This window comes from Ahaetulla prasina, chromosome 8, assembly GCF_028640845.1.
Source record: "Ahaetulla prasina isolate Xishuangbanna chromosome 8, ASM2864084v1, whole genome shotgun sequence".
In the NCBI taxonomy this organism is placed as follows: Eukaryota; Metazoa; Chordata; class Lepidosauria; order Squamata; family Colubridae; genus Ahaetulla; species Ahaetulla prasina.
In genome coordinates this window covers 80,920,885-80,933,795 of record NC_080546.1, presented here as the reverse complement: position 1 = coordinate 80,933,795, position 12,911 = coordinate 80,920,885, and the positions used below count along the sequence as shown (strand labels likewise).

The 12,911-nt window shown below is 40.2% G+C and overlaps 1 protein-coding gene across 1 annotated transcript in view; it reads left to right on the top strand.

Annotated features, from left to right (window-relative positions):
* NFXL1 (nuclear transcription factor, X-box binding like 1) overlaps positions 1-10,607 on the top strand; it is a 92,591-nt gene extending 81,984 nt beyond the window's left edge. Inside the window, exons 21-22 of the mRNA XM_058192978.1 lie at positions 6,291-6,344; positions 9,667-10,607. Of these exons, the coding sequence (XP_058048961.1) occupies positions 6,291-6,344; positions 9,667-9,840 (228 nt within the window). The 3' untranslated portion in view covers positions 9,841-10,607. The remainder of the gene's footprint in view (positions 1-6,290; positions 6,345-9,666) is intronic.
* Positions 10,608-12,911: the final 2,304 nt, after the last annotated feature.

Sequence of the window (12,911 nt, the reverse complement as noted above, 5' to 3'; positions counted from 1 at the left end):
AGGTACCAAAAACCAACTTTCACACTTTACACACACACAACACAACACAACACAACTGACTCACACACAATGTAAAAGCAGCTGCACTTCACACGTCACACAGCTACAAAAAGCTCAAAAACCAACTTTCACACTTTACACACACACAACTGACACACACACACACACACAAATACCACATTCAGCTTTCTGAGATTTTGTGTGCTTGTGTAGTTAGAGTGAATCACTACAGAAACACACCAAATCTCAGAAAGCTGCACAAATATTTTATTTTATTTTATTGTGGACTTCAATTCCCAGAGTTCCTCAGCCAGACAGCATTAATCACGCAGTGGTGAAATAGATTAGCTAAGTTTAGATTAGTTCAGTCTAGTGCTAAAAGCGAAACTGGGGCTTTCCGGCTGTGAGAAAAGCCATGAGGTCGATCAGTAATCAGGTAAGTGGCTTAGACTCTTTTAAAAGGAGTTTTTCCAAATGTTTTCTACAGAAAACATGTATTTTAAGGTTCTGCTGATGAGGAACTCAAGTGAGATCCCCAGAGTAGCCTTTAAATTTTTATTTTTTTTTAAGTTTAAAGACTGCCAATCTCAGCTGAGGGGCGGGATCCTCAAAGGCTTTTTTTTTACTTTTAAAGGCAAGTTTCGGCTGAAGCAAAACCTTCTTTTAAAAGTAAAAAAAAAACCCTCTGCTGATGGTGGGGCTCAGCAGAGGCAGGGAGGGCGGGGCCAGGGATTTTTGCTACCGGTCCTCCGAACCAGCCGCCGCCATCGCTACCAGATCATGCGATCCAGTCCGATCCAGGAGCATTTCACCCCTGGGGCAGATCCTTAGTTCTGCTATTTGTCCACATCAGGAACGTCCATCATGCCTAGCAGTTGCACACAGATTTTTTTTTTTTTAAATAACTCATGTTGGTGAATGCAACTATTTGGCTGCTTTATAAACTATTTGGCTGCTTTATAAACTGGACTGACTCATTTTAGGAAAAAAGCAGTGAATTAATTTCTTGCGTCCCATCTGCTCCTGACAATCAACCTTACTGCCTTGAAAGAAGAGACTTGATGTCAGGGTTCCAGAAAAACCTCTTCTGCATAAAAAAAACTCAGAAGCCATTGTCTTTCAGAGTTCTTTACTAGCATGAGGAAACTGGCACACGATGAGTGAAATTCCAAAACTGAACTTCCGGATTCTTTTCCCAGTTATACAAACCCCAAGAGTCCCACCCCCCTGATCCCTTTGCTGGTCACATGGTCCCACGTTCTCCCAGTTCATTCAAATATCTTCTCACCACTCTTCCTGCAGATGTGAACACCATCCGACCTTGACCGCTTGAAGAATGTTACCATACCCCTCAACCCCCCTTCTTCCCCTCAGGGGAAAAATGTGGCAGCGTCTGGAACCCTAAAGTCTAGTATGGTTTCCAGGCCTGACACTCGACTCCTCTTCCTCCTTCCATGCATGACACACAGTATATTTGCACAGTCCTTCTTCTTCTTCTTCTTGTGCCATATTCATCATTGGACATTGGCACTTATGTTGGTGATCCTATTTTAATCAGCAGCTGCACGAAAAAGTCCCTTAGGTTTTGAAGCCTGGACTTCGTTTGCCTTCAATCTTTCCCTGGAGGATTAAGTGAAGGATGCCGTATTTTTCCGGGTGTCGCATCACATGTCTGAAATATTCTAACTTTCGCTTTTAAATGGTTTTGATGATTTCCCTTGGCTTTCCCAGGCGGATTATCACCTCCTTTCTGATTTTGTCAACCCAGCTTATACCTAACAGCCATCTGTAAATCCACATTTCAAATGCTTGTAGTTTCTTTAAGTGGCTTTCTGTTAGAAAGCCACTTGAAATTTGCACAGCCCACTGTCAGGCAATTTGTTTGAAATCTATAATGGATATTTCACACAATAAAAACCATGTGTTGTGGTCCTTCAGCAGCCTACGGAGCTGGCAACGGAGTTGGACAGCGATGAGGCTGAGGTGGGGCCAGGGCCATCGGGGAGTGAGGTGTGGACTCCAGAGACTCCAGAGACTGATAGTAGTGAGGCGGAGGAACAGGAGGAGCCTGTTTCTTTTTTTTTTTTTTATATATAAAAAGTTTTATTTTTACAATCATATCAAATAATTCATCCAATGTACAGTTATATACAATTAGCCAGGCTTGCCGAGTCACCACCCTCCTTTTTAACACTCTTCCCTCTTCTACCTTCTTCTACTTTCCAGACCTTCCTCCCCTTCTCTTATCTACATCCTCTCCTCCCTCCACCCTCCACTCCTTCTCCCTCTTCTACCCCTCTTCCTTCCTCTTCTCCTCTTTCCTACCTCCTACTCTCTCTTTTCTCCCTCCCCACCGTTCTAAAATGGTAACTATGCAGACCCGACCCTGCATTAATTATATTTATACATCTTCAATAATCCCTGTACATTAACCATCACTCCATCTCTACCAAACCCCCCCCAATTCCCTCCCCTTACCCCCACCCCCACCCCGACTTCCCAGAACAAAATGCAGGGTATCAAAACTAACAATCATAATCCAAAATAATTCCTAAATTATAATCTCTAGTCACACCACACTTAGTCACACTCTCAATTCCCCTCTCCTTCAAAAATATATCTAATACAAAATATTTCCTAAATTTACTCATATGCTATTCGATATTTTTTTATCTGATACTTATTTTGAATATAATCAATCCACATTTTCCATTCTAAAATATATTTTTCTAGTGTATAGCCTTTCAAGTAAGCGGAGATTTTGTCATCTCTGCCAGATTTGATACTTTGAGTGTCCATTCTTGATTGTAGGTAATTTTCTTTCTTCCAATACTGAGCAATCAAAAGTCTTGCGACTGTTATTAAGTTCAAAATCCATTTAGTCTCTATAGCTGTATAGTCCATAATTATTCCTAGTAGAAAGAACTGCGGAGTAAACTTAATCTTTTTCAAAATATTCTGCATGATCCACCATACTTTAATCCAAATGGTAATAAGTAGCATCTTCACAATCGCATCTCCAACATTTAGCAAGATCTAATATGTGTTTCTTGTAAACAGGTAATGTCATTTTTAAATTGTTTCAAATAATGAAATACTTTCCTTCTCTTCTGCGGTGAATTCAGGCCATTAACATTCCAAGATAATAGTTTAATTGCCATTATCGGCCGAAGGAAACTTTTGGAACACCAGCCGCAGATCACATTTTACTTTAGGCCTTGCTCCTCCCACTGTTTCCATTGTAGTAGTTGCCAGTTGTTGTTGTGCCTTCATCTCTTGTTCCTTGCGTTTAGCAGCAGCTCTTGTCAGCCTTTGTTCTTTTGAATCTAAACCCGTCGTAGGTATTTCCAACACTTGTAATAAATCTTCTTCCATCACAATCTGTTCTTGTACCTGCTTCACTTCTCTTTCCTTCACTTCAGCCTCCCTTCTTCTAGCTTCCAATGGGGGAAGACTTCCAACTTTTAATACCTCAACATAAAATTCTCTTGCTTTTCCAACTGTATTGAAACGATGTACTTTCCCTGCATAATATACTATTATACCAGTTGGAATATCCCATCTATATTCAATCTGATGTTTTTTAAGTTCATTCACCAGGAAGGCAAATTCCTTCCTAGCCCTTAACATTTTGGTGGAATTTCCTTTAATATCAAAATATCTTGACCAGCAATCTGAATCTTCTCCCCTTATATGAAGCTTGCAAAATCTGATTTCTCACTGTTCTGTTTGTAAAATAAATAACAACATCCCTTGGCAACTTTTTTGCCTTGCTATCCAAGAATTCACACGATATATTTTATCAATTTGATAAGCCACATCTGCTGGACGAGCTGCTAATATCTCAGCAAATACTTCAGAAAAATTTCCTTAAATTCTCTTCCTTATTTTCTTTCAAACCTCGAATTCTAAGAGCAAATTCCATATTTCTATATTGTATCAAAACTATTTCATCCTCTGTTTTTCCATTTTACTTTGAAATTCATCCATTTTATTTTCTAATTTTAAATTATGTTGCTTAATTTCTTCAACCTCCTCTTCCAATAAAATCACATTCGTTGCCAAACTTGTACTGCCATTACAAATCCTTCTTTAACTTCTTTATTTCCCACTTGAATTTCTGATATCTGCTCTTTCATTTCAGACATCTCATCAATTATTACTTTAAATTTTTCTTCTATAAAGCCTTTTAAGTTCTCTTGTAACGCCTCTAAATTCAATGTTCTAGTCTCTGCTGTATGAGCTGGAGAGGCACCAGCTGATAAAGTTCCAGAGCTCTTTGTTACAGTAGACTTTAATTGTTTGGCTGCCATCTTCTATAAAATTATTTATTTATTTATTTCCAACTTAATATTCACTTTAAATCTTCTTAACCTCTAAGAAACACAGTCTTTTAAAGCAGTATTTAAAAATCTCCCCTAGATTCTATCAGCAGGCAGCAAAGAGTTAAAGAGTAAGAGCAGCAAGTAACATGCAAATTACCAACTGCAGACAAACGCTGAAAGTATCGCTTTCGCTTTCCACTCGTTAACTTGTTAACAATTCGCCTCCATTTTTTTACTGTTTTCAAGCTTGTTACAAGGTATCGGGGAATCGGCTTGGCTACTTGCATAAAGTTCTCCCACTTTCGTTCTGTCCGGTATAATCCTTTATTGTCCAAAATAAATCTCGGCGTTTGGTCGTGGTGATTGGTTCCGCCAAAGCAGAAGAATCCTCGGATCTGGAGCACTTCGGGTTACTGGAGGGAACTTAACCCTTCAAACCCCTTTTTTCTCAGGGGCTTTAGGGAAATTCAACCTCTGCCCTCAGCTCACCCCTTCTCCTTCTCCCGAAGAGGGGGTTTTCCGAACCGCTGGGCAGCAGATTTAAGCTGTCCTAGCGATTCCACATAATCCAGAGGTTGGTGATCGTAAAGATCACCGCCATCACCTACGGTGCCAAACCGGAAGTCCGAGGAGCTGGCAACGGAGTTGGACAGCGATGAGGCTGAGGTGGGGCCAGGGCCATCGGGGAGTAAGGTGTGGACTCCAGAGACTGATAGTAGTGAGGCGGAGGAACAGGAGGAGCCTGTTTCTAACGCATGCATGAGAAGAACCGCCAGAAGGCAAGAGCAGCTCAAGCAAAGAGGAGAACTCAGGAGTAGGGAAAAGAGATGATTGACCCCTCCCAGAAGGCTTAAAACAGACCAGCAATGGCGTTTGGGCTCTTTGCCGGAAAACAACGTTGATAGCTTCATCTTGCTGCATTTATTTTGTATCGGTATCTTCTGAACTTTTGCCAAGAAAGGCCTTCGGCAGTTTGCCTAATTGGACCTAATTGGAGCATGCAGAACAGGCTTAGAACTTTTGTCACATTGGCATAATGCTGCTTTCCTAATTTGCCCCACCCCCAAGTGTTTACATTATTTGAACTAATTTGTGCACTCATGTCATTATATACATGATATAAAATGATGGCAAATAATGCAGTTTGTATGATAATGTTGCAGTGGGTAATATATTCTCCAATATTTTTTTTTATTTGCATTTATACCCCGCCCTTCTCCGAAGACTCAGGGCGGCTTACACTATGTCAAGCAATAGTCTTCATCCATTTGTATATTATATACAAAGTCAACTTATTGCCCCCAACAATCTGGGTCCTCATTTTACCTACCTTATAAAGGATGGAAGGCTGAGTCAACCTTGGGCCTGGTGGGACTTGAACCTGCAGTACTTGCAAGCAGCTGCTGTTAATAACAGACTGCATTAGTCTGTTGAGCCACCAGATTGGCCCTCTGTTGAGCCACCAGATTGAACGGACAATCGGAAATAGCATGCACTCTTCTCCCTCCATCCCAGCTTGACAATTAAATCAACAGTTTACTGTTCTTGAGTAGCATGGCTCAGAAAGTTATTGGGCTATAGCAATAGCACTTAGACTGATGTACCGCTTCACAGTGCTTTACAGCCCCCTATAAGTGGTTTGCAGAGTCAGCCTCTTGCCCCTAACAATCTGGGTCCTCATTTTACTCACCTCGGAAGGATGGAAGGCTGAATCAACCTTGAGCCGGTCAGGATTGAACTGCAGTACTACTGGCAGTCGACAGTCAGCAGAAGTAGCCTGCAACGCTGCGTTCTAACCACTGCGCCATTACGGCCTTAAACCCTATACCTTAAGAGAGCTGCTGAAAAGGCTGTCATTTTCTAAACGTCACGTCATATGAAAGTATGTTGTAGTAGTTCGATAATCTATTTGGAGCTATTTTCGCAAAAAGCAATACAGTGGTTTTTTATGTTTTATTCGCACAGATTAAGGAAGCAGAGGCTAGAGCTGCCATCGAAGAGGAAAAACGGAGACAGCAGGTATGCACCCCAATTCTATTTCCATCGCATGGGATAAACGTTTAATATGCTCTGGCCTTGAACTAGACATTTCAGATTAAAGCAAACTCCTGAAATTCTAAACAAGCCAACCTCCTTCTGTGGATTTGTTGTGTTTGAGCAACCAGTGGTACACCCTTACTCAATCGATCCCGCTTGTGCCAGTCTAGATTGTTCCACGTTATAAATAAGTTTCTCTGTTTTATTGGGATCTCTGTTTTTGTTGCCCTTCTGATAACGTAGACTCTGACGCCAAGGGTGAGAGACGACCTTATCAGAAAGGATCCCGCGAAGAGATAATGCTAAACAAAGCACACGTCCAGCTCCCTAATTTACTTAGCTGTTCTTGCTGGCAGGAAGTGGCAAATGGAACGATTGCATATTAGTTATAAATGCCCACTGCACAATCACGATAAGCTGTAATTTGGAAGAATTTCGGCTTCTGTGGGCAATCTGACCAACGTGTTCAAATATGGTTTGATAATCGCCTCTCAGAACTCCCGCATAACTAATGTTTTGTCGGTTTTCATTCTTCTAAATTTTCCTTCCCTTTTTCATGACAAAGAGGATCTTCATTTGTTGATAAGAGTGTTATTTATAATTGTGCCAAATGCTCTTTGTATTGCATATGTGATCATGGAAAAAGAGCAGTACCCATGTGTTGGGTTTGCTAAATATTATTGCATAATTATATATTTTAAATTATAGTGCTTGTTTTGTCTAGTAATATCACTTCCTCTAACACAGTGATGACTAACCTTTTTGCCATTGCTTGCCAGGAGGTGGGGGGGCGGGAGTGCGTGCCCATACCCATAATTCTATGCATCCCGTGCATGTGCCACGACCCCCCTTCTCCCCCTGCTCCATGTATGTGATGGCCCAGTAGGCCCGTTTTTCTCTCTTACCTGGCTCCAGAGCCTCTCTATGAGTCTGGAGAGGGCAAAAACAGCCTCCCCCCCCCCCCCGGAGGACCTCCAGAGGCCAAAAACTGTCCGTTTGTCAACTTTTGGTTGAACAGGAAGTGACATTTTTGCTGTCCCAGCCTCCAGAGACTCCTAGAGAGGCTCTGGAGGCTGGGGACAGCAAAAAAGTCACTTCCTGTCCAACCGGAAGTTGGCAAATGGGCAGTTTCTGGCCTCCAGGGGGTTGGGAAAGGCTGTTTTCGCCCTCCCCAGACTCATAGAGAGGCTCTGGAGCCAGGTGAGAGAGAAAAACGGGCCTTTCCCACCCCTCCAGAGGCAGGAAACAGCCTGTTTCTCTACTTCTAGTGGGCTCAGAAGGCCCGAAAATCAGCTGGCCGGCACACACATATGCGCCAGAGCTGAGCTCACTTGCCTACTGATAAGTGGCACGCATGCCATAGGTTCGCCATCACGGCTCTAACATGTTCATTCTTCGCTGATTAAAATCTTCATGAACAACCTTTGATAATACAATTGTCAGAAATTCTTTTTTCATATGGTGGAATTTACTTAATGCAATCTATATCAACCGTAACACTTTGATATATAGTAAATTCATCGTTTCTCTTTTTTCCTTCCCCTGCAAGTTGATCATTGCAGCAATATTAAACATTCAATGTACATCTCATGAAAATATACCAGATGGTTCTTTAAGTATGGGCTAGTGCTAAAGTCATAATGTCCTTCTTAATAAGGAGCTACTGCCTTAAGGGCCGTGGTGGTGCAGTGCTTAGAAGGCAGTATGGCAGGCTAATTCTGCCAACTGCCAGCAGTTCAGTTCTCACTAGCTCAAGGTTGACTCAGCCTTCCCCCCTTCCAAGGTCCATAAAATGAGGACTCAGATTGATGGGGGCAATATGCTGACTCTGTAAACCACTTAGAGAGGGCTATAAAACATTGTGAAGCGGTAGGTAAGTCTAAGTGCTGTTTAGAGTGGAAGTTTCTCCCCAAAGAAACGTTGAATGAGTTTGTTGCATGTATCTTCTCACATTAATTGTTGTGCCCTAAGCCCAAGTAGTTATTACCAGACACAATCAGTCCTAAACAAACCTATTTTATTAGAACAGCTGAGAATTAATTCATTCTCAGCTTAGTCCAAATTAAGTCCAAAACGAAGTTCTTCAGAAAAAGTCCTTTGGCCTTATCACAAACCTTTGTCTTCTTTGGCACCCTGCCAAAGGCTTTTCTTGGCAAAGCCCCACAAAGAGATGTCAACTAGAAACAAATGTAGTAACACTGCTTTCCTACAAAGAGCCCAAGAGCCGTTGCTGTTCTTTTAAGCCTTATGGGAGGGGCCAATCATCTCCTGGCCTTACTCCCGAGTTGTCCTTTTTGCTTTAGCTGCTCTTGCCTTCTGGCAGCTCTTCGTATGTGTGCACTAGGAACAGACTACTCCTGTTCCTCTGCCTCTGTGCTGTCTGCCTCTGGAGGCTCCGGAGTCCGTGCATCGCTCCCAGATGGCCCTGGCCCCATCTCTGTCTCCAAGGCAGAGTTCTCGTCCGGGCTTTCCCCTGACTCCAGGACTGGCCCATTTCCTCCCCAGCCTCCTCATTATCTGACTCCGCTGGTGGACCACAACATTAATGTCTATGAGCACACAAATGCATTTTTTAAAAATGAAGGCTGCAATTGCTGGAAGTTCCAGAAATCTGTTGCTTATTCGAAGACCTTGAAGAATATAAATACTCTATAGACTTTGTTTCTCTCCAAGTGAGCTTCCATTTCCAGTATACGCGTAGGGTCAAAGTGTGCATATATTATCATATGCTTGTATGATACTTGTATGATACTTGCTTGTATGATACCATCACTCTGCTAAACAAATAATTCCATCAACACTGTCAGACTATTTACTGAATCTGCACTACTATTAATCGTCTCATAGTTCCCATCACCAATCTCTTTCCACTTATGACTGTATGACTATAACTTGTTGCTGGCAATCCTTATGATTTATATTGATATATTGACCATCAATTGTGTTGTAAATGTTGTACCTTGATGAACATATCTTTTCTTTTATGTACACTGAGAGCATATGCACCAAGATAAATTCCTTGTGTGTCCAATCACACTTGGCCAATAAAATTCTATTCTATTCTATTCTATTCTATTGTAGTAGAAGAACTTTTTTCAGTCTGATGTTCTCAAGATAAGTTGGACTATCCCATTTCTTTCCTTAATAATCATCACCAACTCCGATCTTGGCATTATTTCCATTTACCCAGAGCCATGATATCATACAGTATATTATTTTGAGAAATAAGTGGGGAAAAATCGGTAAGTTCTATTGTTAAAATTTTTGTCATTTAATGTCATCTTTTTTCCTTTCTCTTCTGCAGGCAGAACTGGAGGCTTTTGAAAATAGGTTGAAAGGACGTCGGAAGAATAAGAGGAAAAAGGACGAGATCGAAGTTGAACAACCTTTATGGCAAAAGTATAAGAATGTGATTCTGCTGCCAGTCTGTGGAATTATTGTCTTAATGGTTGCCTGGTTCCTAGCATACAATAATTGAAGTCTTAAAATTACTTCCGCATGCTTCGATGTAAAGAATTGATAAAATGGTCTGTGTTCTATATTGAGAATTAATGGTCATTGATGGTGTTTTTCAGTAATTTCACTGTTTATTGATAGAACAAAACCTATTTCAGTTTTTACCTCAAAATCACTTCAAAATACTTTGTGATGATCGTACCATACTCATTCCTAGGCAAATATGCCAAGTTCTTTAAAATGTTTACATAAGATTAATCACGTATTGCTTCTCTGACATTATTTTGTTTCAGGTTAGCTGAGGGTTGCTAGTGATTAGTTATTTTGAAAGGTGTTCACAAGAATGATCTCTTGGTGATTTAAACATTATATGTTAAAAGTTAGTTTAGTACACTTGCACAGTCCTGCAAGTGGGTTTAGCAGCTAGCTAAATGAAATTTTGGAATTTATATTTTACATTTAGTTAATTAATATAAGTCCTCGAAGGAAAACCTGAAGCTGTATAGCAATTCTAATTATACTTTGTCGAAGGTTGTTTATTTTTAAAAAATGTACTTTAAGCATTCTGAGCTCTAAGATCCATTCTTGTTAATTATATAATCCAGTAGCAGCTCTTTCTGTATTAGATAATTTCTACTGTGATTTAGTCTATGTAAATGGCTTTTTCTTTAGATTTAGCGTCTTCAGCTGAAAGACTTCCAAACCATAGTATTTAAGGCTAATATCTCTGCCCCACTAAATAAACTCTTTTCAAAATGAAAATGTACTTTAAATAAATTATTATCTCTGTCTGTTTTGTGTAGAAAGTGGCACTCTTTTTATCAATATATGCATGCTCACTCATAGAAAAGACTTAACCTGATTCAGATGTTTTAATATGTTAAAAAGACATAACATATCTTAAAATTGTGCCTTCTAGGTGAACAATTAAAAAGTTGTTTAAATGGTCAACCAACCTGATACATATTTACAGTATATTAACACATTACATTACAAGTGCTCCTTCAAACCTTGTAGATATTTGGTTGCTCATCAAAATTCTATTCAATGTTTTAAACAGAACATTAAAACTGCACAATATAATAAAAAGCAGATGAATTAAAGAAGAAAAGAAAAAATGCAGAAAGAGCTATAAAAATATATATAAAAGAAATAGAAAGAAGCTTCCAATATCCCTTTTCATTATTATCATTTATTAGACTTTTGTGCTACCCATCTCACCTGGAGGTGATATTTTCAAATATTAATGAAATGGATTAGATGAGATCACCATTATAAAAGTATTGCACATTATTATCTAGGCCCAGTAAGTGGGTTTATAGGTATGTGTATGCATATAACTTTCATATTATGTATTAGAAACATGGTTTGCAAATACTGTAATTTATTTAAGGAAGTGAAGCATGGTTGCATGAAGACAAAATTCATGGTACAAAACTGGGAAGACTTACTGTTTTCATATATAGTTCCATCTTTTTATGCACTGGGCTTGCAATATTTTATTCCCGGGGGTGGTGAGTTAGATTTTTCCCTTCAGTGCATTTTTGGCCATAATGGACTGTTTATCCTATATATCACACTGACTTTCACTCATTGGAGGCTAATATTGCATTTCTTTTTAGAATAGAATAGAATTTTTATTGGCCAAGTGTGATTGGACACACAAGGAATTTGTCTTGGTGCATATGCTCTCAGTGTACATAAAAGAAAAGATACGTTCATCAAGGTACAACACTTAATGATAGTCATAGGGTACAAATTTAACACTTAATGATACAACACTTAATGATAGTCATTGGCTACAAATAAGCAATCAGGAAACAATATCAATATAAACCGTAATGATACAAGCAACAAAGTTACAGTCATAAGTGGAAGGAGATGGGTGATGGGAACGATGAGAAGATTAATAGTAGTGCAGATTTAGTAAATAGTTCGACTGTGTTGAGGGAATTATTTGTTTAGCAGAGTGATGGCCTTCGGGAAAAAACTGTTCTTGTATCTAGTTGTTCTGGTGTGTAGTGCTCTATAGCATCGTTTTGAGGGTAGGAGTTGAAATAGTTTATATCCAGGATGTGAGGGATCTGTAAATATTTTCACGGCCCTCTTCTTGATTCGTGCAGTATACAGATCCTCAGTGGAAGGCAGTTTGGTAGCCATTGTTTTTTCTGCAGTTCTAATTATCTAATTATATGGCATTTCTTCTGATAGGCATTTAAATCAGCCAGGTTTTCTATCCATTTTGAAAACAAAAATACACAACCATAAATACATAATAGTTTTTATACACATGGAGGACTGTTTTCTTATAAGTGGCTGAACTCTATTGCTAATAGAATGTGTTTTTAGAAAGTGCAAGACCTGATAGCACACGTGACCTTCTGGAACTATGGAAAGTCATAAAAGCTGAAAGTTTCCCTTCACTGGCAGATTAAGGCCGAGAACAGTTTTAAATAAAGATGAGTGAATGAATGAGTGGTGGGGGACATGGCCTAGTCATCGTGGCCGACTGGGTGGGCGTGGCCGGTCCCTCACCGTCTATGGGACAGCCCCGCGGGACAACTCTCGGCCTATTGTGGGCTGGATTCGGCCCGCAGGCGGCACGTTTCACACATCTGATGTAGAGTAACAGAATCGCAAGGCTATTTTTCTCTTAGATGAGGGACATCATCACAAGTGGCCCCAAAGCTCAGAGATCTTCCATAATACCCTCCCAATTGCCAAATTGGGCCTTTGGTGGCTCAGACTGCTAAGACAGTCTGTTATTAACAGCAGCTGCTTGCAATTACTGCAGGTTCAAGCCCCACTAGGCCCAAGGTTGACTCAGCCTTCCATCCTTTATAAGGTAGGTAAAATGAGGACCCAGATTGTTGGGGGCAATAAGTTGACTTTGTATATAATATACAAATGGATGAAGACTATTGCTTGACATAATGTAAGCCGCCCTGAGTCTTCGGAGAAGGGCGGGATATAAATGCAAATTAAAAAAACAACAACAACAACAACCATCTGAAATAAGCAAGTGTCTCTTCCCACCTTCCTCAAAGAACTGCAACTGCACACTGGCTCCCTTAACCATATCCCAGTTTGGGC